General features: G+C 54.0%; 1 protein-coding gene across 2 annotated transcripts; it reads right to left on the bottom strand.

Moving 5' to 3' along the window:
• Window positions 1-447: 447 nt before the first annotated feature.
• LDLRAP1 (low density lipoprotein receptor adaptor protein 1) lies at window positions 448-26621 on the bottom strand. Of its 2 annotated transcripts, none has more exons than XM_012439926.3 (9): window positions 26441-26621; window positions 15889-16031; window positions 14968-15080; window positions 12729-12843; window positions 7412-7484; window positions 6975-7058; window positions 6365-6495; window positions 4912-4946; window positions 448-3252 (listed from the first exon to the last, which is right to left on the bottom strand). In XM_012439926.3, exons 1-9 carry the CDS (start codon window positions 26526-26528, stop codon window positions 3108-3110), a joined length of 927 nt encoding a protein of 308 aa, XP_012295349.1. In that variant the 5' UTR covers window positions 26529-26621; the 3' UTR covers window positions 448-3107. The 2 variants fall into 2 exon arrangements, with proteins under 2 accessions (XP_012295349.1, XP_064219564.1); XM_064363494.1 differs by lacking the exon at window positions 26441-26621 and adding an exon at window positions 20218-20233.

Here is a 26621-nt window from a genome sequence, read left to right as displayed (position 1 = left end):
GTCAGCCTGATGCTGAGATAAGGGCTCTGCCTCTGGGTTCTGGACACTTAAGATACCACCATTTGAAAGGGATAAAGAGATACATGCCCAAGGGGACCCCCACAAGCCGCAGCTGAGGGGCAGAGGCCTGGGGAGTCCCCAGAGAATGGCTGAAAGAACCTGAAGACCCTTCTGTGAAGGTCACTGCGCAGGTCAACAGGAGTCCTCGGGCAGCATGGCCAGACTGGGCTCCTGGGAAGCCAGGACATGGTAGGGTAAGGGCCACACAGGTTGAAGGCTTGGCTGTGGCCCTGCCCAGCACTGGAAACACAGCTGCCTTCCTCTCCCAGCCCCGGTGTCCTCAGCAGTAATGGGAGCTAAAGCCATCTAATACCTTCTAGGCTCAACACGACTGTTCCGGTATGGCGCAGAGCTTAGCACAGCCCTTGGCACACAGTAAGAACTCAGTTAACACTGGTTGCTAACAATTTTACTTTTCCTTCTTAAAAGTATTTTTTGCCTTTGGCTCTGAGATAACCCAGTGCACAAGTGTTCTACCAACAATGTGATGATGGTCACCACTGAGTCACACAAAACCGAGGTGGTAAAAAGGGGGGAGGTCATTGTACCTTTTTCACAGATGGGAAAACCAAAGCTCAAGAGGTGACTGATCAAGTGTCACAGCCTCCAAGTGACAGAGCTAGGGCTAGACCTTGGGTCTCCCAAGTCACTGAAATACTTCACACCACCCCCAACACACTGAAACCACACACCCTGAGTCCATCTGGGCCACGCCTGGACCCATCCCCAGTACTATGACCCAGGCCCCGTCCACATTCAGCCTGGAGCAAGACTGTGGAATGAAGACGTGCTGCAGATCCAAAAAGTGATGAAAATAATGCAGATCCTGCCTGGGGAAAACACCCACGTAGACCACGTACACAACCCCATGAGCACAGCAGGGGACTCACAGGCCCAGGCCAGGCCCCTGCCCAGGCTCAGAAGGTTCGGCCGAGACCAGATTTCTGGTGTGGCCTCTCTGAGTCATCCAGAGATGACCTCATCACACACACACCCAGCCACTGGGTGAAAAGGGGGCCCCACTGGGCCTTCAACCCCGGGAACCTAAGGACCATCACCCCCACCCTGCTCTCAGTGCTGCCTCTGGGCACGTGGCCCCCACCCAGTCTGTGGTCACTGCTGCTCCCATTCCCAAAGGTCAGGAGCCGCTGGACGCTGCCAACTGTCTGCTCCATCTGATGAGTGCAGTTTCAATGAGTTTCAAGAGAACATTTATTATTTGTTTTTTCCTCATTAAACTTTCACAAATAAAGCACAGCAAGAGTTATCTACAGACACACAGGAGGCACACGGACAGCCGGTCAACTAGAAATGGAGGCAAAGGCCAGTGTGGCTCACAGAGCAGTGCCTCTCAGGACCCCTGGCCAGCCTCATGCCAAGGCAGGCCCGTATCAGGCCTCGCCCATATCACCTTCTGACAAACATAGAGGCTGATGCCAAGGAGGTGGTTAGAGCTGGGCCAAGGAAGGCATCCTCAGATTCTGATAAAGACCCTACGAATCCCACCCCACCCTCAGGCACCTCCGTCTCATGTGTCCGATTCCAGTGCTTAGTCAAATAAGGAGGTTCTAAGGGAGGCTGTGCTCTCCCTGGGGCTAATGAAACTTGCTCCAACAGGCTGGCCACTGGGAGGCACCTGGGATGGAAAAGATGCTCCAGGCTTTCCTGGCTTTCAGGATGTGGGAGCCCTACAGGGGCAGAAGGGGAGGAAGGAAAGAGATTCTAAAGACAGACTGCTGCTGGTATGTCCCGACCCAGGGTCACAGTGTCAGGAAAGAGAACAACGTGATTCTGACAGAGTTGGATTTTGTTTCACCGTCAGAATTAACACACTTCAAACACTTGTATTTTCACGGAAATCAACAAGAAAGACAGCTAGCAGGACATGAGGTTTCTGCCAGTTCTGTGTGGAAAGGCACCAGATGGTTTGTTATGAAACACATTTTGGTCAGAAAATAGCTGGGGTTTTTTGGTTCCTGGGAGGACAACAAAGCTAGAAGAAAAGGAGGTGTGAGTTGTATGAGGCGGAGGCAGAGAAGAAAGCAGCTTTGGCATCAGACCTGGGTTCTACTCTTCACTCTACCCCTTCCACGCTTGAGGCCTCAATTTTCTCATCTGTAAAGTGGTCACAAAATATTTCCAAATAAATCAAGGTGTCAGGTTTCACACATCATCCCAGGAAGTACGGGGAGACGGGGCGCAGAGACACTCACACAGACAGCAGAAGAGGGGCACAGCCTTGAATGGAGGGGAGAAGGCAGGGAGGGGCCGGCCCCCGATGATCCCCCCTACCCCCCTCAGTCCCTGGGAGCAGAGAGCAGCCAGTTACACTGGTTCTATCACAGGTGGAGATCATCCCAGGGGGCCTTAGGCCCCTTCTCCTGGAGGAAGGGCAGAAGGAAAGCTCCATTCAATGCAGCACCATGGAGGAGCCCTCGGGGCCACACATGCTGTGAATGCTTTAAAGTGCCAAGCTGTACTGTCTTTGGTCAGGAGCTGCACCTCAGTCTCTAAGAGTCTGGGGTCCAGGGCTCAAGCCCCGCCTGCTGGGCCCTGAGGAAGGAGAGCAAGAGGACACAGTCCTCTCCTGAGGTTGTGGGTGCTCTCCTGTGCTTGGGGGAAAAAAAAAATCACTGAAATCCGAAGCAGGATGCCCCAGGGAAAATCGGGTCCTTAGAAAGTGAGAAGGGGCTAGGAATGCTTTGGTCACAGTCCTGACACTCGCGGCCAGGGCAGAGCTTGCTCCAGGAGCTGATTACAGCGCTGCACACGTCACGCAGCAGGAGACGTGCCTGACACAGACTGGCTTCCAAGCATCAGCCAGAAGTCACTGAATAAATATTCAAGGCATCTTTCGGTTCTCAGAGAAAGAGCAGGGCTTAAAAAAAATCTCTCCCCTGCCTGACTGGCTACAGCTCTGATCTTCAGGCTGACAGTGCTGAGGGCTGGGAGAGGTGGCGGGCGGGTCTCTGAGTCAGCTCCCCCGCAGCAGGTGGTTTTGGTTCGTCACGTGTCAGGGCTGCTTGTGTCCGGCAGGCCCCGGGCCCTCAGAAGCTGAAGAGGTCATCCTGCTCGATGCCGCTGCTGTCAGGCTTGTCCCAGTCGACAGGCGATAGGCACTGGGCGTAATGGATGTCCTGGGCTGTCAGGCCAGTGTCCAGGACCTGAGGGTTCGTCCGAGACTGGGCAAGCCTGGAAGGCAGAGCTGGGTGAGCCGACAGCCTAGGCAAGGGCTGGAGGGCCCCAGGAGCCTGCCAAGCCTGGCCAGCTCCAGGGTCAGATGCAAGAGGGCATGAGTAGGGAACAGCAGGGCATGGGGCCCAAGAAGGAAGCCCGAGAAGCAGGGGAGGTGGAGGAGCCTCAGATCAAAGCACCTCCCCTTGAGAGTCAAGCAGCTCAGAAATGTGAGGGGCAGCCAGCGTTGCACCCACCCCCGGGAGAGGCCACAGCACCCACACTATGCCCCAGCTCAGTCAGGTCATGCCCAGGAAAGAGGAGAAGGGGCAGTGCCGGTAAAGGGAGCAGCAGGGGCGGTGGGGGGGCCAAGCCATGGGAGGGAACAGAAGATTCTTTGGCTGTAACTGTGTCAACATCATGCTGTTCAAAAAATAAATTTACAAAGGGAGACAACCTACATGTCCAAAAGAACAGGGGAGAGTCAAGTAAATTATAGCTGCTTCCCTTAAGAGAATGTTAGGCAGTCAGTGGAAGAGGTGTTTACGAGGCGATTTTAACAGCCTGGAGCAATGCTTCTGACACGTGGCTGTTAAGTGAAAAATCAGGATCCCAAAATGCAAATACCATGAGCAGATCAATGCAAAATAATGTATATGTATAGGATTAGCATGAATTAAGCCCAAAACTCTGGGCTGTGGGATTATGGGACGGTGTTACTTTCTGTTTAATGCTCTGCTGATTTTCAAAATTGTTCAATATAAAGAGCGCACGATGCTCAAGATACTGAGGAAAAAAGCAAAGGAAAGATTTTTTTCAGACAGGGGTTGTAGTCAGCCAGTGAGGCAGGAAAGGTGCCACCCTCGCCCTGGGCTAGACCAAGGGGTTTCCAACAGTCCCTGGCAAAAAGGAGGTGAGGAGGAGGAAGGAGGAGGAAGGGCAAAGAGCCTGACTCCCTCCACCCGCTGGACTGAAAATTGCTGACCCCAACCCCAAACAAAGCCCCTGGTGTGAGGGCTGTAGGAGGCTGCTGAGGGTCTCAGGGAGAAAGGGAGGCCTGAGGACTGGGACCCAGGGCTTGGAACCCTGAGCTGCCCAGGCCTCTCTTCAGCCACAGCCTTCTCAGTGGCATGTCCCCAAGCTGAAGGGGGCCACAAGATGGCCCCCAGGAAAACAGGGAAATGTCACCACTCTCAGGCTTTACCAAAACACTCCTTGCTGCGCCTGACCCTCCCCGCTGTGGAACACTCCAGGGGCTTCATGAAGCACCTTCTCCCTTCCCCTTTTCATACATACAGTCCTCTGGAGGGAGCAAATCCTGCAAAAGCAGCCCATCTTTGAAGGCTACACCAGGCAGAAGAAATCAACTTGAGCTGCAGTGTGTTCCACTCAGTTCAGACTGCGGCAGAGCAGCCACCAGGAACAGTTTCTGACTCAACTGTAAGAACTTTCTTATAACTCTGGCCAACACTGGAAGGGGTTTCCTTCCCAGACAGTGAGCTCCCTGCCCCTGGAGGCACTGGGGTGGCGGGATGGGGACTGCTGCTCTGGAGGAGGTCTGAGTGGCTGTGTTCTCAGGCAGGGCAAAGGTGTCTGGCGGGGGTGGGGCAGGGGAAGGGTAGCAGGACCTGCCCACACATGCCAGGCCCCCCGCCCAGCACAGGAAGCTCACATTACCTCGAAAACGCTTCATCCAGGCCATCATCCAGCTCCTTGGGGAAAACAAATCAGGAGATAAGAACTCTGAGTAGGGGAGCCCATGTTCATAGCTGGGGCTTGTCCCAGCCCTGAGTATAAGCTACAGGGCCTCAGGACACAAGGTCAGGTGGGCACCTGGAGGCACAGGCTCAGGCAGGCCTCCTGCCTGGGTACATCGTCAGCATCTCAGCCCAAGGACCCAAAGCTGGAAATGTGGGAGAGGAGAAAGGAGAAAGGGTACGTCCTAGAGCGTCTGGAGATCCAGGTGGGTTCAATGCCCTGCTCCACCACTACCTGCTCTGAGACCTTAAGCAAGTCACTGCTCCTCTATGAAACTCAGCTTGGGGTAGTACACGGCGGGGGTGGGGGGGAAGAAACTCAGCTTGTCCTTCCATAAGAGGAGGGAGCTGGACCTGATGACTCCTATGGCTTTCAAATTCCAAAAGGAAGAGGGTGGGGAAGGAGGTTTTCTTGCCTTCACTTACTTCCAAAAGTCAAGCCAAAATTCCAAGCTAATGAGGGATAAGTGATGGCAGGAATCCCTCAGCCTCAGTGGAAAAGCAATGGGTGAGGTCCCTCCCTGGCCTCCTGGTGAGGATGGGCAAGTGGCAAGGGTGGTTCTCGAACAGCAGAGAACAGGCTCAAGGGACACCTGGGGAGCCCCCACTAGCCAGATTTTTAAAAATTAAAGAAATGACAAGTTAACGTGACTCTGCAACGGATCCTGGGCCAGAAATCGGACACTGGAGGGACCCCTGGAGAAATGTGTAAATTCACAGATAATACAATGGCATGGTATCGTGTTTGTTTCCTGATTCTGACCACTGTAATGTGGTTATACAAGATACCAACTGAGGAATCTGGATGAAGAATGAACAGGAATTCTTTGTACTATTGTTGTAACACAGTCTGAAATTATTTCCAAATGAAAAATCAAAATTAAATGTTGGGTTCCTCGGGGAGATTCTGTTGGCTGAGGTCATCACCCTCACTGAGATGAAAAAGGTGAGACAGAGAGGTCAGGGGGCTTGCCCTGAGTCCCTGAGGGGGTCAGGGACCAAGCTGGTGACTGCCCAAGTCTCTGGCTCCTCATTCAGACAGCTGAGGGGGAGGAGTGTCAGGAGCGGGCTCTGCAATACCAGGAACAAGGGCGCCTTTGGCTGGTCTTGTGGTGGGCAGAGCCGTGGATGCTCAGGCCAAGAGGACAGGCATTGTGAGGAGACAGCTGTGCTGGGAGCCAAGCCTGTTGGGGACGCAGCCTCAGGTTCAAAAGGGACATTGTTCATCCCCCATCCTGGGCCTGGGCACTGCTGGGCTGCGTCTGGTCCTCCCAGAGGCCTACAAGTCATGGGTGCCAGGGCCTGGAGCAGCCTCAGGCTCGCCCAGAGGTCAGGCTGAGGATTAATGATCTGCTGGCCACAAAACCACTCACCCAGACAACACTGCTGCCACTCAAGGTTTGCGGCCGTGGCGCCTCGTCCATGTTGCTGGTGTTGGCGCTGACCGTGGACAGCGGGGCCTTAGCCGTCTCCTCTAAATCCAGCAGGTTACCAGTGGCGACTGCTGTGAGGGATCCGGTCAGGTGTGTCAGTGGGAGATCAGCCTCTTCCTTCCTGGCGGCTGTCCTGGCCCTGACCCTCCCCTAGGATGTGGCCTTTCCCAGGCCTCCCAGCAGAGCCTGGCCCTGGCACCTCCCCACAGCAGCTGCACAACTGCCCACAGAGTGAGAACCTGCCCTCAACTAATGGCTTAGACAGAAACTTTAGTATTCACAATAGTTAAGTTTTCTTAAGTGACCACACAACAGTATGTTAAAAATATAGAAAGGCAGACACATATTTGCATAGGAACATATCTAGAAGAAAATGCCCCAAAATGAATGATTTCTTCCCCTTATCTACATTTTCTAATTGACCTGTAATAAATGTGTATTATTTAACAAAACAAAAGTGAAAAACCAAGAGGCTGTCCCAGCCCAGGCAGAAGCAGAGCCCCCTGGGTGACACACAGACCCAACACCCCCTTTCCCCATCAGGACTCACAGCTCTTCAAGAGGGGGGTGCAGTCTCGGCGGGCCCCCAGGACGTCCCCTCCCTCTTGGCCGGCTTTGTCCCTCTTCTCTTTCTCTGCAGGACCAAGGCACAACACATTGGAGCCTCAGACCCCAGCACTCTGTCCCCAGCAATCACTGGGCTGGGGGTGATTAGCCGCGGCCAGTCTCGGGGGCAGTTTTAGGTTTCCAGCCGGGAGGAAAGAAACCTTTCAGATGTCAGTTAATCCTCACAAGCATCCTTGGGGAGGGAGATGGCTGTTCCCATTTTTCAGATGGGAAAACCAAGACTCGGAGCGGTGAAGGGACCCAATCACAATCACAAGCCAGGTGGGTGATGAGGCTGGAAGTCAGTCCAGACCTGACCTCAGGGCTTTTATCTGCCTCCCCACCTCCCACCACACCCACAATGTAGATGCAAAGTCTCACCTTCTTTGGATACCTGCCAAAACTCAAAGGCGACTTTGAAGGCCTGGGCTACAGTGAGGGTGACAGCCTGTGCCTGAAAACAGGAAGCGGGGGTGGGGAGGGTACAGCGTCAGCCAGGGCAGAGCAAGTCTGCACTGGAGGGCCATTGACTCCAGGCCTGGCCCCCTGGCTCCCTCTCTGCAGCTCCTGCAGCTCCATCCCAGGTCTGGAATGCCTGCTGAGCAGAGCAGGGTCCTGGCTCTTCCCAGAGCTCCAAAGCAACCTGGGGTGTATTAAGCCCACATACTCGCAAAGGCAGTGGGGGCCCCACCTTCACCACCTCTGGCCCCACCAAAGTTCTCACCCTCACTCTAGGGCCCCTGCCTGCAAAGGCTGTTCACCTCTCCTTTTTTTCCTTCCCCTTTGGGCTTCCCTAAATTCAATGAACTGTGAGACTTACTTCCTCCAAGAAGCCCTCCCTAATTACCTGTGGACTTAGCCCTTGGAATTGGAGAACAGAAAAGTCAGAATTGGAAGGGCCCAGTCATTGCCCCAGATAAGCCACAGCCAGACAGATGAAAGTTAGGTTCCAGTTGCAACTAGGCCGGGGTTTATAACTGGATCCCACAAAGAGAATAGAAGGCTTGTCAATTTCTAGACAGGAGCAAGATGTCAATGAACGCTCGGGGACCAAAACCATTTAGTGCTATAACCCACCAGTAAGGAAGGGCCATGCCTTGGCCCTTCACCCCAGGGGAACTTCCACTCACCCCTCAAACCCAATTCAGATGTCATCACCTCTCTCCTGTCACCAGCCCTAGACTCCTCTAGCCCCACCCACCTCCCTCTAGCACCATGTATATGAAAGTGTCACTGGCTCCCATGCCTGTGTTCCCCCCAGCTGTGTGCACCCTAAAAGCAAGAATCAGTCTGAACACCCCTGCGCAAAGCCTCCCAGAGGTGGCAGCAATGCTGGGTGAATGACACTTGTCTGAGGGGCAGGCCTCATTCCAGCCAGGACCTATCCCCAGCCCATATTCATCTCAACATCTTTCTCTCTCAGCCATTCCAGTCCAGGGTTAATCAGCTCAGCTTCTGGGAGTGGAAGTCCCAGAGTTCATAGCTGTAGCCGGAAACATCTAGCTTCCTTCTGAAGACCTGGCTAAGAGAAGAAAGCACCAGCCTCTTCCAAGAGCACAAGAAGTTCAGGCCTCACCAGCCTCAGCCCCACTCACTTCTCTCTCCCAGACAACTCAATTTAATTGAGAAATGAACCTGTGGCCTCTGCCTTTAAAACTCCTTTTAAAAAAAAATATTTAAAATTCCTAAACAAGCTGACTGATCCATGCCAATTAAACGTCACAAAGTGTAAAACCTCATTTGAATGTCTCCATCATTTACATTTCTGATGGAAGTACAGGCACTTTATGGCAAAACTTAAATATGGTAATTAAGTATGAAACTCTTCGCAGCTGTTTACAATTTAAGCTGTCATGTCTGAATCAAGTTTAATAGACCCAGTTACCATTGAGAATTGCCCATGAACTAAAAATATGGGCTAATTACCAGCCCAAGTCAGATCACTATCCACCCAAGCAAGGGTTGGTCACTCAATGCGGCAGGGATATGAAAATGCCATTATTTAAGTCTGCTGGAAATCTAGGGACACAAGCTTAGACTGTCTTTGCATAAATCTGCTTGTTCATTTGCATACATTCCTACCCTTTTGCCCTGAAGTCCCAAGCTGTAAGTTAAACTGAATACAACCCAAGATGTGGATGTGTGCAGGTGGCTGCAAGCCCAGGCTGGGCAGGGACTGGGAGCGGGGTGGGTCCTGCTTCCTGGGGTGGCTTCGGGAATCTGAGCACCAGCATTAGGTGGAGGGACTGCTCAGGCCTGCCCAGGTGGGGTGCCCACCCTCCTGAACGCTCTGGCCTGCAGGTCTGCCTTATTATCCTGACTAGATGCTACCTTGTCCAGTTTTTCATGTTCCTTGTTCCCAGGAACCAGGCTGCTCACGGCTCAAAAGGGGCCAGAAACTCAGACCAAGACAGTTACGTGCCCCCCAGCAGCCCTGCTGCCCCAGAAGCATAACTTTGCACAAGGATCACTCCAGGATGCCAATGGTTGTGGGAGAGAGAGCATCCCGGCTCCGCGCTGCTGGGTGAAACTAGGGGTAGCACTTTGCTTATCATCAGCCCAGGCCCGGCACCTGCACGGCGACCCTGAGCTCCTCCACCTTCACTTTGGAGCCCAGAGGCCTCCTGGTTGGGCAGATGGAAGAGATTCCTTGTAGAAACCCTATCCTGGCTTTGCCCAGCAGAACTAGGGAGGGGAGACTCAGGGTGGCTGTGCTGCCCCAGAGTTGAGCTGACTGGTGGGTGATATAGAAAGGAGCCCTTCTCCTCCAACTTGAACGGGTCATGAACTCATTCAGGCAGCCGGGCCAGGAAGAATAGGGATGTGGAGGCTCCCAGCCACAATGAGTGAGGTTTTGTCAACATCCTGATTCAAGGCCGGCTGCAAACAGAAGCCGCCTCACCACCCACCGCAGGGGAACCATTTCATTTTGCACTCACACGTATGTTAATCCTGTGCTGGTGTGCACTCCCCGCCCACCACCCGCCTCCTTCTCTTGGCCTGGCAAACTCCTCCTGGCTCCTTAGCCTTCAAAGCCCCATTCGAGGTGTCTCTGTCTCAGGGAAGTCACACTGACCCTCCAGTGAGATTTACTAATTTCTAATTTCTACCCCAGAACCAAGCCCCCTGGGTTTCAGGTACTGAAGCCGGGCTGTTCGCTACCGCCTTGGATGTTTTCTTTATGGCTCAGGCCAGGATAGATGGTGCCCAACATCTGTGGCAGAGCTGCCAGCAGGTGCAGAGGCTGAGGCAGCCATTCCATCTCCTGCCTCCCCCAAGAACATTTCCACTCAGCTCGAGAATCTAGAATTCCCGACATGACGAGGCCATCAACACACTCTCAGCCCGGGCTAGGCTAGGACCCTGAGGCAGCAGGTGATGTATTTACACCATGCCGGGCTGGGCTGTCTTGGAGAGGGCTCTGAAGGGCCCATTGAAGCAGGGAGGCCAGGTGGCAAAGGGTCAGCCATCAACCCAACCACAGAGAAGAACACACTAAGAAAGATGAAGAGTTAGGGTGTCTGGCAGGGCCTCTTCTCGCTGCCAGGTCTGGCTCTGTTTTCCTTGGTAGCTGACCTCATGGCCTGAGGGTAGGCTGATTTCGCTCAAGTCTGTCTGAAGTCCCCTGGCCACAAGCCAGGTCTCCCTTGTCACAGCTGGGCCCGCACCTCTCTCTTATTCCCAGACCCCCCATCCCAGAGGAAGCCTCTGCACCTTGGAAGGGCCCTCCCACCCAGGGCCAGCTGTCCCTGCCCAGGGCCTTTCCTGGTCAGCGGGGAGGAAGAGATGAACAATGGGGACATAATGAGCTGTATTTTCAAGTGTGTGTGGCCTCCTAAAAGACAAAGCCACGAGTCACATCTGTGGGAACTCACAGGAGATGCCACAGCAACTTGAAGCCCTGGGACCTCACGAGGCCCTGGGCAAGTGGCCGGCGACACAGTCTGCAGGAAAGAAACAAGGTGTTCAAAAGAACCTGGGGCCTTTCAGAACAACCTGGAGGTCACGGAGGCAACCTTCTCATTCTGTTGAGAAGCAAACAGCTCAGAGAAGGCCAAAATCTTCTCCAAGGCAACACAGCACATCATCCAGGCTCAGACCGCTGGACTGTCTCCTCTTCAGTGCCTCTTCCATGACACCTGTGGTGGGCTGAATCGTGTGTCTGCCCCCAAGATGTCCACATCCTAATCCCTGAGACCTGTGAGTGATGCCTTACACAGCAAGCAGGCTTTGCACAGTGAGTGAGGTACAGATCTGGCGATGGGGATTATCCCAGATTACTCAGTGTGTCCAAATGTCATCACAAAGAGCGCTGAGGGGCTAAGAGAGTCAGAGTTTAAAATAGCAACGTAGCGACGAAGGCAGGGGACTGGAAGACGCTACGTTGCTGGCTCGGAAGATGAGGACAGGCCCACAAACCCAGAAATGCAGGTGGTTGGTCTCCAGGAAGTAGAAGAGGTAAGGAAATGGATTCTCCTCTAGAGCCTCCAGAAAAAAACACAATCCTGCCGACCTAGTTTAGACTCCTGACCTACCTCTGTCACAGAATACATTTTTCTTCTCCATAAGAGAATAAATTTGTGTTGTTTTAAGCCATTAGGTTTGCAATCATTTGTTACAACAGCAAGAGAAAACTTACATATAATCTGAAGTGTGCCCTGATGGGCAGCAGGAAGCTTGGGGGCCACAAAGACTATGATGTACCTGACACATCCTTTGATGACAGGGGAGGGAAGGGGATCTTGTCTCCTAGGTTCCAAGGGCTATAGGGCTTGGGGACTAGGGCTCTCAGCTGTCAACAGAGGTAAACAGGTGCCAGTACTAAATCAATGGATGTCAGGAACCACCTTCTAGGGAGGATGCTCAGATCCTGGGGGTCTCAGAAACAAAAGCTGCAATGCCAAAGGTTGACCCACTCCACTCCTTGCCCCCAAATACAGGACAAATGCCCAATGACCACCAAGGTTCCCACTCGTCCCAGCTAGATGGGATTGGGGGGTGTCCTGGAAATGAGACCAGGAACTCTGAGCTCCCTAGTCACACAGAGAGGGGAAGGAACGTGGGTTTAAACCCTCACTCTACCCCTGGCTGGCTGGGTTATCCTAAGCAAGACAGCTGGCCTCTGAGAGTCTGTTTCCTCATTAAACATTAAAAAGAAGAAGAAAAAAAAAATGGAGCGATTACAGTTCCCACCCTGCAGAGCTGTGAGGATTGAAGAAGAGACCTGGAAGCCTAGCGCTGGAATGGACACACAGGCAGCACCGAGAGACAGCCCCTGCCCTCCACACTCCGGCCATAGCAAGTCTGGTCCCCTGAGGGCTCTTGCCACCCCAGATTCCCAATCTCCCATGTCCAAGGACCAATCCCTACAAGGCCCTGTACCCACAGACCATATTAAAGACAGGAGATCCAAAACAACCTCAACCCAACAACGTTATAGAGAGAAAGGGGCCCAGGCACGCAATGGGGACATGGGCTAACCACTGCCCACACCAGTCTGACCGGAGGGTCACTTGCCTGCCTGCAGCCCCACCACTGTACCCCTTAGCTCTTAGTACCCACTTGGGATTCCCATGGATTTCACCCTCTTAAGTGATGGTCACCTTTGGGTCCCGGCCCCCACACCAGACAGCACCTCCAACAAGCAGGGATGCCAAGGCCACTGGAGCCTGCCCCAGCCCTGGCCCTCCCCACTGACCATCTTCCGCTTGGTGCAGAGGAAGGCGTGGCACTCAAGGCTCTCGTTGTGCTGGCTCTGGGCAATGTATGCAAACACCTTGTCGTGTATCTTGTCTGCTGTGCAATAGGAGATCCTGAAAGGCAAGGGAGAAGTATCACCTGACCTGGCACGGGGGCCTCAGCACATGTGGGATGCCCTGCAGGGCAGCTCCCCTGAACTGCAGAGAACGTGCTGTCCCTACTCCACCAGGGCAGACTCTGGGAATCCAGCCTTGGCCTTCAGGCCAGGCATCTGGGCCATCTGTGCAGGAGGTATACACACCAGGCAGGCAGGAAGGACTCGGGTAAAGACTGGAAGCAGGGCACTTCCCCCTCTCCCTCCCATCCCACACCAAGCCACACCCCAAAACAGTAATAGCTAAACCCTTACCACATACCAGGCAATGTGCCAAGAGTTTTCTAGATCTCACCTCATGTAACTCTCAAAGCTACCCTCTGAGATGGGTTCTATCACTGTCCACACTTTTCAGATGAAAAACCTGAGGCTAAAGACCTGAGCCCACAGAAGTGGTAGCAGAGTTAGGACCTGAGCTCAGAGGCCAAGGTTGCCATGCTGCCTCTTCAGGCTACATGCCAACTGGCTGGAAGGGGGAGCAGAAAACAGGACACTGCCCTGCTTACTTGATGCCCTTCACCTGGCCTCCCCCATCCCACCTACCCTCTAATCCATGCCCTTGCCCAGAGGTCAGGTGAGATCCAGGTCCATCTCTCTCAGGGTGAAATGGGACCATCTGCATGTTCTAGAGCTGTGGCTAGGGGTGGAAGAGCTGGAAGTAGGGATGGGGCATGTGTGTGAAGAGGACCCAACAAGGAGCCCCAGTGGGCCTGGGAAGAGACACACAGCAACTCCCTCTGCCCCCAGTTGCCATCTGTAACCTTGGGGCTACCCAAACCCTTGGCCTCCCACCCTCCTTCACTTGTCTGGTCCCTCCTCGTTGCCTCCAGTCAGCCTCAGAGTCTCAATCAGGGGAGGGGCTGGCAGTCCAGAGGTGAGACAGGAGTGCCATAGACTCACCCCTCAACCATGTGGCCCCAGCTTCAGTCACAGGCATCGACACCCCAGGGGGGCAGAACCTGACGGTGCCAGGTCCTTGCCTACCTCTTCTCCATCCCAGGGGGTCCAGCTTCCTGCTCTAAATGCTACTGGGTCCTTGGTATCAATAAACCAGATCTGTTATTCTTCAAGACCCAGCAAGGTGCCACCTCCCCTAGGAAGCCTTCCTGGATTTCCCCAGGCAGACCTTTCCTTGCCTTCTTGGAAAACACCATGCTCTATCTCCTGTTTCCTCCCCACTATTCCCAACTAGAGTGGAAGCTCCTTGAGGGCATGAGAAGGATCAGAGTCCTCATCTGGCACAGATGCTGGCAGAATAGGTATTTGAAAACTGTTGATTAAAGGAAGGCAGGTACAATCAGGTTGGTGAAAGGAAGACATCAGCCGGGCCCCCACAACACACATCTATCGACCCTACTGGCCCGTGCACCAGCGGGCTGGGCCATCTGCTTGGAGACAAAGCAAGAGGGTGGAGGGATGCCTGGCAGATGGGAGCCTGCTGGACAGGGCTCCAGCCCGGGCATCCTAGTTCCAGTTCAGCCACTACACCTCACTGTGTAGCCTTAGGCAATTCCCTCTCTGGGCCTCAGCTTCTCCATCTGTAAAATGGACCTGAGCTGTCCCTTTCAGTTCTGAAAAGCTACAATAGACTAGCCAAGAGAGAAGTGGGGATAGCCTGAGGCTCCAAGGGCTGACCAGAGGACCCACCAGAAACACCATCTACACTCTGGCCTTGGACCCTGGCTGGGGCCTCCCCAGAATGCCTGGCCAGATACCTAGAGCCAAGTCGCTGCATTCACAGCAGAAAGAAAAGGCAGTGACTCTGCAGTTCTCTGCTCTAAGCCTGACTCAGCAGCATGCTGGGGTTGGGGGAGGGCTGGCTCAGCTGTCTTCTCCAACTGGTGACGATAAAAGCAGCAGCTGCCACTTAACCAAGTGCTCATCGTGAGCCAGGTGCTGTGCACTCAGCGCTTTCTAACAACACTGTACAGCAGGATCTGCTCCCACCCCCATTTTACGGACAAGGAAACTGAGGTTCCAAGGTCACCCAGGTAGGAAGTGGTAGGGCCCTGGATTCAGATGGGACACTCTACCCACTGCCCCAAGCAGCAGAATGGATGGGCCAACCCCATGCTGAGCGTACCTGTAAATAGACACGTTCTCAATGAGCTGGTTGGTGAGGTTGTCCGTCAGGATAATCCCCCGTGGCGACACCTTCAGAGTCACCTTCTGCAGCTTCTTCCCACTGGCCTTAGCCTTGGAGACAGACAGGAGTCAGAGGAGCCTGCTGGCCTCACTTGAGACCCACCCTCGTGGCCTGCACCTCGCTGCTCCTCAGACCCAGACACGGGGCCCACCTCAGCTTAGACGACTGGCAGTGGCATGGGGAAGGCAACTCGGCCAGCGCCCTCTTGTAACAGAAACAGAAGTAGCATCTGCTCCTCCCTGAGCACCAGCTATCTGTCAGGCACCATGGACCTCGAGTCATCCTCCTTCTCCCCAGGAGCAGATGGACTCAGAGAGGCTAAGGGACTTGCCCAAGGTCACAAAGCTAGGAGGGACTGCAGACTCAGCACCGAGTGAGCTATCACAACCCAGCAGGATGACTCCTGGGGACTCTGCTCCATCCACCGAGCTGAGGGGTCCGAGGCCACCAAGGGAAGTGGACTTAAAAGCCCCATGCTTGCTCAGAGCTTAGGGAGGGGGCAATCTGCTCTCTGATGGGCTATGCTGTCTCTCAGGCCATTGGGCAGGTAATCAAGGGAAAGCAACCTTCCCACCCTTCCCAGCACTGATAAGTCACCAATGCATAGGTAGGGAGTCAGAGCTGGGGATGGGGAGGCTGGAAGAGGCCACAATGGCTGGAGGGAAGCCACTGACCGTGACCTTGCAAGTCCAATGGTTCCCCTCTGCCAAGGCCCCAAAGCTGGATGGAAGGAGACTCAAGGGCAGGGCCAGGTTCAGACACACTCAACTGGAGAAACAAGCTAGGACAAGGGGCATCCCGGGAAGAAGCTGGGCCTTGGTCTCTGGTTCCCCAACGCTTCCCGACTGGAGTGCTCACTGTAGCCACGATCCTCTTGATGGCGGCGGCAGACAGCTCCTCGCCCTTGGGCTGCTCCACCAGCGTCATGCCCAGGTACTTGAGGCTGAACAGCATCCCCTCCAGCAGCGTTTCCCGAGTGTCCGTCCAGTTCTCAGGCAGCTCTGGGGTAGGATAGGGTAGGCTCTCAGACCCTGCGGCTCAGGGCCCACCACCAGCAACAGCTCTCACCAGTCTTCTTTCCCAGGAAACCCCTAGCAGGGGGATGGGGGTCTCCCCCACCACTACTGTCACTTTTTTTGGGGGGGACTGAGTTTCACAGTCACTCAGGCTGGAGTGCAGTGGTGCGATCTCAGCTCACAGCAACCTCTGCCTCCCAGGTTTAAGCAATTCTCCAGCCTCCACCTCCCGAGTAGCTGGTCTCAAACTCCTGACCTCAAGTGATCTGCCCACCTCAGCCTCCCAAAGTGCTGGGACTACAGACGAGCCACCACGCCCAGCCTACTGTCACTTTTAATAAAGAGCTAATGCTTTCTAGCACATACCAAGGTGCCATATAAGTAGCTTTTCGTAAAATATTCATTAATCCTCATAAGAACCTATGAGGTCCACACTTTTATCAAACCCATTGACAGACAAACACACGGAGGCCATGGAGGCTAAATCACACAACCAAGTCCACAGAGTCAAGAAGCGCAAGAGCCAAGTTTCGAGCCCTATTTTCAAGCCCACAGCCCTAACTCTTTACTTTAATGCCAACACTTGCTGAGGGCAAATCATACCATTTCTAACTGAATCTTTAGTGCAATCCTGGGAGGTAGTGGTTATCCCCATTCTACAGATTAGGAGACTGAGGCTCAGGAAGGCAAAGTCATGAGATGAAGGCCGCATACAGTGAGTCAGACTTAAACCCTGAGTGGTTCCCACAGCCAGCCGCAGCCCGCACTGCTTTCCTCCCTGTGCGCATCTATAAAGACCAATAGGGGCATGCGGGAGGCCGGGAAGGAGACAGTAGCCCAGGGAGAGCAGGGTAGGGTAAGGGTCGGTGGGGAGAGGAGGAGGTGATTTCCCAAATCTGGGAAGGCTCAAGACCCGCTCTGCTTCCCACCCACTGCATGGTCCTGGGGAAGCCCCCTCTCCTCTTTGGGACTAACACTACCCGCCTCTCTGGGCTGTGGCAATGGCACAGAGCAGGGTCCACATGGAGGGTCCTCTAAAAGCACTAACCACATGAATGTCAGGAAATGAGAGAATGAGCCCGGCTCACTGGGTGGGCAAATGGACCAGGAGGGACATGTGGAAAGAGCGGCCCACGATGTGGGTGAGGGTCCTACAGAGGCAAATGGGCATGAGGAGAAGTGAGGGCTGCATTGGCGGTTTCTGACTATCCCTGGCTCCTCCGAAGGAGCTGAGGCCCAGAGGCACCATGTCACTCAGCTGGGAAGCAACGGGGCTAGCACAGGAGGGGAAGTCTCCAGGGATCCTTCCGAGGATCAGTTCACAAGGATGAACGAACACACCACACTCCCACTTGCCAGAGCCCCTGCCTGTCCCCTATCATCCCCTCACAGATGCTGCACTTGTAGGAGGTGTTTGTTATGACTGCACCATTTTACAGATGAGAAAGAAAACTGCTTTTTAGCCTCACACACAATCTTGTTAAGGACAGAGCAGAATCCAGTCAGGAATCAGGTTCAGGGTCCACCAGCGATGTAGCCAGGGCCAGCTTCCCTAGACCATCCCCCAGGGAGGGGCTGGGAGATGTCCTGGACCCTCCCTGCCTCTTCCTGGGGCCTTCTTCACTGGCTCCGATTGAAAAGCCACAGGAAGAAAGTTTAGGTATCCAGGGCAGCTGAGGCTCTGGCAGGGCTGTGGGCCCCTACTACAAGGCTCAGCCTGGCTCTGGAGTTCTGGCCCTGTCAAGAGCAGAAGTCTGAGTCCAGGTGGCATCACCAGGTCCCCTACTCATTCTGGATCCCTCCTGGCCCTCTCAGCGCCTGTCCTAGAGCCCTAGGCCTCTCCACAGCCAAAAGGAGCCTTGTAAACCTACATTTCTCTGGATTTGCCTTGAGCAAGCCACTGTCCCTCTCTGAGGCCATTTCTTCATCTGAAAGAGGGTGCAGGTATCAGGGCTGGTGAGCGTTCTACAGGAACTTACAGGTGTACCCAGTTCCCCTCACGCCTTGAGATCAGGTGAGCAGGGACTTACTGACTGGTCATCCAGAACCTGGCATGCAGCTAGCGCTCAATACTCGCTCAAGGAAGGAATGATGAGGACAACTCCATCCCCGGCTCTGGCTCCAGGCCCACTGCCCCTCCAGCCCTAGCCCTCATCCCTGGGCCTCCACCCCAACATGAGGCCAGGCCCCCACTGAGATGACCCCAAAGCCCAACATGACCTCATCCTCTGTCCCATCAACCACAATCCCATTTGTTCCTCCAAAAGAATCTGAAAGTCCCTGAGGTATCCCCAGTTCTGGGTTGAGTGATGGGGCCCTGGAACAACTCAGACATAGACACTGCTCTCAAGCTCAGAATAACAGCACCATCATCAGGGAAAAACAGAGCTTTCATTTAACAAACATGCGATGATAATAAAGCTGTAGGTATTAACATCACCTCACAGCCACCTTGCAAGTAGGCATTCTTTCATTCCCATTTTGCAGAGAGGAAACTGGGGCTCAAAGGACTGACTCTAAAGCCCACACTCCTGACCATGAGACCATACTACCTTATCATGCAGCAAACTACCTTAATTGTAGCAAAAGATCAGGTTTTTGGAGCCAGAGGCATTTCCTCTCACCTGGAATTAGGTATTCCTAATATCTAAGGCTTCCCCTCTGTAGGCTGATACCCAGACCACCACTTTCAACCTGAGACCCATCTAAGCAAGGACAGAAGTACTACTGTGCGTATGGCCTGTGCCCTTAGCAGACATTGATAATCAATTGCAGCTCTACTTCCCTCTGATCCTTTCTCAGCATAAGGCCCCCAGGCAGGCAATACTAATTGATCAAGGCTTGAACATCTCATTATCCATTCCTACCTCTGGCAAACATTCTCCACTCTCCTTCTCCAACCCCCATTTTCATGTCCCCATTCTCCCATTTCCTCTGGTTCAGCCCTTTCCTGGCCCCTTTCCAGAGCCACTTCCGCTCCCTCCATTCCGAAGAGCCAAAGTCTGCCAAGGTCACTGGTGATCTCTTTGCTGTCAAAACATTCCCTAGTCCTCCCTGGCCTCTGAAATGTTCAGCATTTTTCTGCATTCCTCCTTGCCTGGCCTGACCCTTTCCCTCCTCTAACTGCGTCCTTACAGACTGGTTGCCACTCATCAGCCTTAGGCCCTCAGCTCAAGCCCCTCACTTGACAGATGATACAACTGAAGCCCAGACAGGGACCGGACCTGTGCAAGGACACATGGCAAGTCATAGGGATCCTCCTCACCCCAACCAGTCCACTATAGGCAAGCCCCACAGTGACCAGTGACTGTGATGGAATTTTAAGTTTCCCTGTCTCTTCTCCCACAATATCCCTCCATACCCCCACCCCCAGAAGCTCTAACCATGCAAAGCTTCTTCCTCATAATGTGACATTTATTTTCTAACTTCTGTGCCTTTGCTCAAGTAGTTCCCTCCATCCTAAGTGCCCTTCTTTCTTCACTTGCTCAAACCCCACACAACCAGCCTCTTTCAAGAAGCCTCCTTTTCAGGCAATATAGCCTCATGGTTAACAGCATGAAACTTAATCCTAAAATATCAGCTCCGATGTTTCATGCCTGAGTGATCTTGAGTGAGTTCATTACGGTCCCTGAGCCTCAGTTTTCTCATCTTTAAAATGGGGGAAACAGGTCTGACTCCTGGGGCCTGTTTTGACCCTTGCATAAGTTTATAGAATGAGATAAAAAAGTAAAATGTCCTTAGCAGAGGGGCAGGCCCATGGTAGGTGGTCAGTACACCTTACAATGGGGCCTCATCCCTCCTGTGGGCAGGCTGCTAGTGCCTTTCTTGAGTGCAAATCTCTTCCTCCTCCCACAGCCACACCACACACTGCCCACACATGACTTTCCCTAAAATAACCTGCCATTCATGTCTGCTTCCCCAGGACCTGGCAGGGAGGTGTACTCCGGAACAATGTGGCGTCCAGTCTGGTCCTGTTTCTCCCTTGTCCCCCATGTTCCCAGGCCACGCTGAGATGCTCCTTTCCCTTCTAGGAAGCCGCTTCCCTCCTGTGGTCTGTGCACATGATTCATCTCTTCACTAGAGTGTAAGGCCCTCGTGCCCACACCCTTGCCAAGAAACCAGCACCTGGGAGCCCTCAGTCAAGGCTGACTTGTAGGGCTCAGGGCCATACCCGTCCCACTCAGCAGCCACAGCCGGAGGCCTTCTTCCCAGGAGGAGCTCAAGGCTTCAGGAGGTACTCCCAGAGGCCCCCAGTCAAATACAGGCCTGAGTGCACAGTCCTGTTCCGGTCCTAGTTATTTTTGGCCCTGTGGTGGGTAATGACTGCGCTATTTTAACGTTGCAATTTTACAGATGACCTGCTGCCAGAGTTAGCTGGGGACAGACCATATGCCTGGTCTAAATTACAGCTGTGAACGCACGCTCTTTCCTCATTAAGGCCCCCCCAAGCCACTGAGGAGTCAGAGCTGGGCTGAATGCCCTTGTGCCCCTTCTGCTGCTCCCAGATACCCAGCCTGGCTGGTGTGTCTGCAACATCAGAGCTGCAGCCAAACCCAGGGGCCAAGGGGAGCCTCTGACTGGGGCTCTGCCCTCCAGCCTCCTCCAGCCTGGTGGGGAGGTGGCCTCAGAGGCCACAGAGTGACAAATCTCAGAAGGGGGCTCAAGCTCTGCCCTGACCCGGAGTGTGGTTGCTTCTCTGGACTGCAATTCTATCTGACAAATGGGTTCAGCCCCTCAGGAGCATCATCAGAAGTTTCTGGGTGTGAAAAGTATTAGGAAAATTTCAGAAGTCAAAGCTGTTGAAATTGATATCAAAAGAAAATAATTTTTATTTTTTGAAATGGAGTCTCACTCCGTTGCCCAGGCTGGAGTGCAGTGGCACCATTTTGGCTCACTGCAACCTCCACCTCCCAGGCAAGTAATTCTCCTGCCTCAGCCTCCTGAGTAGCTGGGATTACAGGTGCATGCCACCATGCCCAACTAATTTCTTTTTAATTTTTAGTAGAGATGGGGTTTCACCATATTGATCAGGCTGGTCTCAAACTCCTGATCTCGTGATCCGCCCACCTTGGCCTCCCAAAGTGTTGGGATTACAGGCGTGAGCCACCACGCCCGGCTAAAAATAATTTTTAAAATGATAATTGCAGTAGCTACCATTTCCTAAGTACCTACTTTCACAGTAAGAGAAAAATATGCTATGGGCTCTGGAATTCATAGTCACTGAACCTCCCTGGACCTTAGTGTCCTAACTTTAAAACAGGAACAAGACAGGCACAGTGGCTCATGCCTGTAATTCCAGCACTCTAGGAGGCTGAGAAGGAAGGACTGTTTGAGGCCTGGAGTTCAAGAGAAGCCTGGACAACATGGTAAGACTTCGTCTTTACAAATAATAAATAGCTGGGTGTAGCAGTGTGCGCCTGTAGTCCTAGCTACCCAGGAGGATCCCTTGAGCCCAGGAGGTCAAGGCTGCAGTGAGCTATAATCATGTCACTGCATTCTAACCTGGGCAACAGAGTGAGACCCTGTCTTAAATAAATAAATAAATAAATAAATAAATAACAGGGACAATAAGAGTATCCACCTTGGCTGGGCACAGTGGCTCACATCTGTAATCCTAGCACTTTGGGAGGCCAAAGCGGGTGGATCACTTGAAGTCAGGAGTTCAAAACCAGCCTGGTCAACATGGTAAAACACTGTTTCTACTAAAAATATAAAAAAATCAGTTGCGTGCAATGACAGGCACCTGTAATCTCAGCTACTTGGGAGCCTGAGGCAGGAGAATCACTTGAACAGGGGAGGCGGAGGTTGCAGTGAGCCAAGGTCACACCACTGCCCTCCAGCCTTGGTGACAGAGGGAGACTCCATCTAAAAAAAACAAAACAAAACAAGAGTATCCACCCCATGGGGTTGTCTTGAGGATGAACTGAGTTCACACCCAAGGTGAGCTTAGAACCTTGTCTGGTACATACCAAGTATCACAAGTGTAAGCTACTGTCATTACCAGTGGTCAAGTCCGAAGAGCTCTAACATGTCCATGGCCATTCTCATATTGAGAGAAGAGTCAAGGATAAATCAGCATGCCCATTTCACAGCTAAAGAAGCTCAGAGTTGGACCATGGCTCATGACTGACAGCATTGGGACTCTGGTACACACCTGCCTCCTGCAGCCCAAGCCCCTAGGTGGGGTCAGGCAGAGCCCTGCAGGGCTGTTCAAAAAGAGTATCCGACCCTCAGTGAGCAATGGGTGACCTGTGACTCCTTCAAGTCACATGCCCCTCACACAGCACCCAGACCAGTAAGAAGCAGTCTCAGGCTCTAGTTCAACATTCCCTGCACCTGCTGTTCGGGAATGTTGGCTGGAACGCTCTTCCCAGATTCCTCCCTCCTGGGATTCACAGGTGTGTATCAAGTCACCTTCTCAGAAAGGCCTTCCCTGGTGCTGTCAGTGGCCACCCTTATGCCCTCTGTACACCATTTCCATGTTGTCACCTGACTGCCAGCACCTGCCACTCTGCCTGCTGGAAATGCTGAGACTGGCACAGACTGGGGAAATGAATACCTCCTATCCCCAGCAGTCCTCCCCATTGGGCTGCTGGGAACTGCCCCTCAGGTGGAACCCCTCTGAAGAGCATGTTCCCCACTGTCTCCCACAGTTCCCAGCATGGGGTTAGGCTCCAGGAGTCCCTGTGGTAATGTGCTTGCTTGCTTGCTTGCTTGATTTATTTATTTGAGATGAAGTCTCACTCTGTCACTCAGGTTGGTGTGCAGTGGCGCAATCCTGGCTCACTGCAACCTCCACCTCCCAAGTTCAAGTGATTCTCCTGCCTCAGTCTCCTGAGTAGCTGGGATTACAGGCCTGTGCCACCCTGCCAGGCTAATTTTTGCATTTTTAGTAGAGATGGGGTTTCACCATGTTGGCCAGGCTGATCTCCAACTCCTGACCTCAGGTGATCCGTCCGCCTCAGCCTCCCAAAGTGCTGGGATTACCAGCCAGTAAATTAAATTACCCTGCCGGTAATTTGCTTTATATAATGTTCACTTTGTGGACTCCCCTCCCTTCTCACTTGTCCTAACAATTATTTCCTGCCATCTCTTCCCAAATAAATGACTTGCACTCCAATCCCTGTCTCTCAAAGTATCCAAATGAAGACACCATCCTGCCTAACAAAGCTGTCCCATCACTTCCTCACCCTGCTTTATGTTTGTTTGTCCTGCTACCAGTGTCTGCAACCACACCACTGATCCACCCCCTTGTCATGGTGCACCGGACTGTAAGCTGGGTGTCCAATCTTTTAGCTTCCCTGGGCCACATTGGAAGAATCGTCTTGGGCCACACATAAAATATACTAACGATAGCTGATGAGCTTAAAAACAAAACAGCAAAAAAACCTCATAATTTTATGAATTTGTGTTGGGCCACATTCATTTGTAATATCTTTTATTATAAATATTATAAATAAACATGATTAGATCCTCCCTCCCTTGCCTTCCACCATGAACTAGCTTTACTGAAACCTGCACCTTCTATTTCTTCACCCCTTCTCTTTGGGTAAGCACCACCCACAAAGGAGCCAGAGGGCCTGAGTGATCCCAGTACCTCTGGAAAGGGTGCTGAGGGGCCAAGGTGAGCCACTCTTCCAGGCAGCTAGAAGGAAAATGCCTGGCCAGGGACTGAGATCGAATATCGATGGCTCCCGAGGGGATGGGAAAAGCCGTGTGTGGGAGAAGAAAAGAGCCCTTTCAAGGTCAGGACAGCCAAGAATCCACTGCAGGCATGAGGCTGAGTGGAAAGAAGCCTGGGGCACCGGCTTTGCTGTGTGACCTCAGGCAAGGCGCTGCCCTTCTCTGGGCTTGTTTCTCCAGAAATAAGCAATGCTTATGCTAATCCTAGTGAGGACCTTGAGGGGAAGAAGCTCACAGTGGAGAGCAACGGTCAGCCTAACCTTAATTCCACTGGCTTCAGTTTGGCCTCAAAACTCAACCACAGGACCAGGTCTAAGGCCCAGCTGGGTCACAACCCTGAGCAAGGTGGCCCTAGCACTCCCACCCCAACATCCTCCATGGCCCCCCGCTCTAACCTGTGGCCACTGCCATCAGGGGCTGCTAGCCCACCCTGGGGGTGGGTGGGGCCTGCTCCCAGCTCCTCCCAGGGCAGAGTCCACCAGGCACACTGGTAAGACCCCTGAGCTGGGGGAATCTGGAGCTCTGCCTCTTAGATGCCTGTGTCTGGGGCCAATGATTCCACTGCCCTGAGTCTCAGTTCCTTTGCCTTTAAAATGGGCCTGCTCTGACACCTCACAGGAGTCAGTGAGAGAATGGAAGCAAAAACACAGTGTAAAATAAAACATAGTGACAAAGGTAGTAGTTACCATTTATCGAACTCTTTCTCTATGCCAGGCAAATGCAATTTCATTAATCCCCACAAATAGCTGGAGACAGGTACTACTGTTATTTGCAATTTACAGGTGAGGAAATTGAGACTTTATCACGAGGGACAGGTGGGGCTCGGACAGCCCTCCTTCTAGGTCCAGAGGCTCCAGGACAGCACTCTGGACTTCTGGGGACTGGAGGAGGGGGAGAGGTGCTCCTCTCCTTCCCTCCAATGGTGCAGACAGGCTCTGGGCCCCCAAAACCCAGCTCACCACAGTACTAATCATACTGGCAGCGTTCCTAGGATAGGCAGAGGACAGAGAAGCAGGGGGAAGAAAGCCACCAGTTAGGAGGGAGCATTATTACCAATAATCTCCTTGACACTCCTGCCAGGTAAGAGTTTCTATCCCCATGTTGCAGTTGAGGAAACGGAGGATCAGAAAGGACAACTGACTTGCCCAAGCAAGAGGAATTCTCTTCCTCCATCCCAAGTGGCTACCTCTTCCCCATCCTCGGATTCAGGGATGTTCCTAGCTTCCCTTCCCTTGCCAGTCCCCCTTCCTTCAAAACCACTTCCCTAGGGGCTGCCCCACCACCCTCCCTCCCTCATTCCTGGAGAAAACCGCAGGGTTCTCCCACTGGAACAGACGGCCATTCTCAGAAGTCCTGGTCAAACCTTGCCAGTTTTTAAAGGGGCTATTCTGGGAGGCAATCAGTATTGATAAACGGTACATCCCTGGCCTAGTGTCCCAGCCCTAATGGGTCTCTGACCCCACCCCCACCAGCAGGCACTAGCCCACATTCCCAATGCCAATGCCAGTCTCGGCTGGGAGGCAGCCACAGCTGAACAGCAGAGTGGGGCCAGAGGAGGAGCAAGGCGGGCCCTCTAGGCCCAGACACGCTGGCACTCCAGGGACCAAGGAGCTCGAGCTGCCGGAGCCCTCTAAGGCCAAGAGGGGATGGGGTGAGGGAGTGCCGTACTGTCAGTGGTTTCCTGGTGAGGGGAGAGGCTGTGGCCCGAAGTGGGTGGCAGGGAGGTGGCAGTGTGCAACAGTCCTGGGCTTTGACTCCAAAACCCGCAGGAAGGTCTGTGTGACCCTAGGCAAGCCACTCTCTTCCCCCTCCAGAGAGACCTGCACAGGGCTGGGGCTTCAGGCTTCAGGGGAAGGTGCCAGGTGACAAGTTTCCTGAGCGTAACCAGAGACGGGGAGAGAAAGGAGCCTGAGGGAGGCCCCTCCCAGCCTCCCAGACGCCACATGGAGAGGTGGCGGTGAGTCTGCCGTTTGCCTGGGCGCCCAAGGGACTTTAGAAGCCCGAGGGGAAAGGTGCGAGAGAAAACAGGTTTCAAAAATAGCCGGGACGCCAGCCTGGACTCGGCTACAGGAAGGGACTTAGGGATCTAGATCGCCTGATGTGGGGCTCTCACGAGGCACTCCAGGCGGGGCCTCGCTCCCAATTTCAAGAACGTACCTGAGACTCCGGACTCACACCTGGGTGGGTGTCCGGACACCCGGAGTCAAAAGTTGGCCCGGTGGGTCGGGCAGGGGGCGGAGGAACGGGTCAGTGGGCTCCCGCCCGCCGCAGCAGCTGGCTGGGGCGCAGGGGTGCGGGACGGGGGCATCTTCCCAAACCCCTGCGCCCGCTCCTCCTTTCCCAGGCACCGACGCCGAGCGCCTGCCTCCCCCTAGCTGGCCAGGGCAGCGGGGCGGGAGGTGCCGCGGGTGGCGGGGACCTCTTCTCCCCACCTGCACCCCACCCCATGCCGGCTGCACCTGGGGACGCCGAGCTCGGGCTCCTTCCCCAGCGCTGCCCCTCCTCGCAGCGGCACCGAGCGGCCGGGGAGTAGGTGCACAACTTGACCCCGGCCGGCCCCTGCCCCGCAGGTCCGGGAAAGGGCCACGCAGGGACCCGAGCGCCAGCCAGGCCCTGCCTCTACCCAACTTGGCCGCACTCGGGGCGCCCACTGAGGCCCCGCGCGCCTCTGCCCGACCCCGGCCCGGCCCGGCGGACGCGCGCACACTCACTGCGGTGCCGGCCGCCGCCCCCCAAGCTCTGTTTGGCCAGGCTGGGGCTCCGGATCAGCGCCCGCCCCGCAGACTTGAGCGCGTCCATGGCCCACTCCGGCCGTCGCCTCCGCTGCCGCCGCCAAAACTCCGTCAGGAAAAACTTTCCGCCCGGCCCTGCAGCGCGCGGGCTGCGCGCTCC

Source organism: Aotus nancymaae, unplaced genomic scaffold (genome assembly GCF_030222135.1).
Source record: "Aotus nancymaae isolate 86718 unplaced genomic scaffold, 86718_ANA_hifiasm-v0.15.2.pri h1tg000053l, whole genome shotgun sequence".
Lineage (NCBI taxonomy): Eukaryota > Metazoa > Chordata > Mammalia > Primates > Aotidae > Aotus > Aotus nancymaae.
This window is presented reverse-complemented; position numbering and strand designations above follow the sequence as displayed.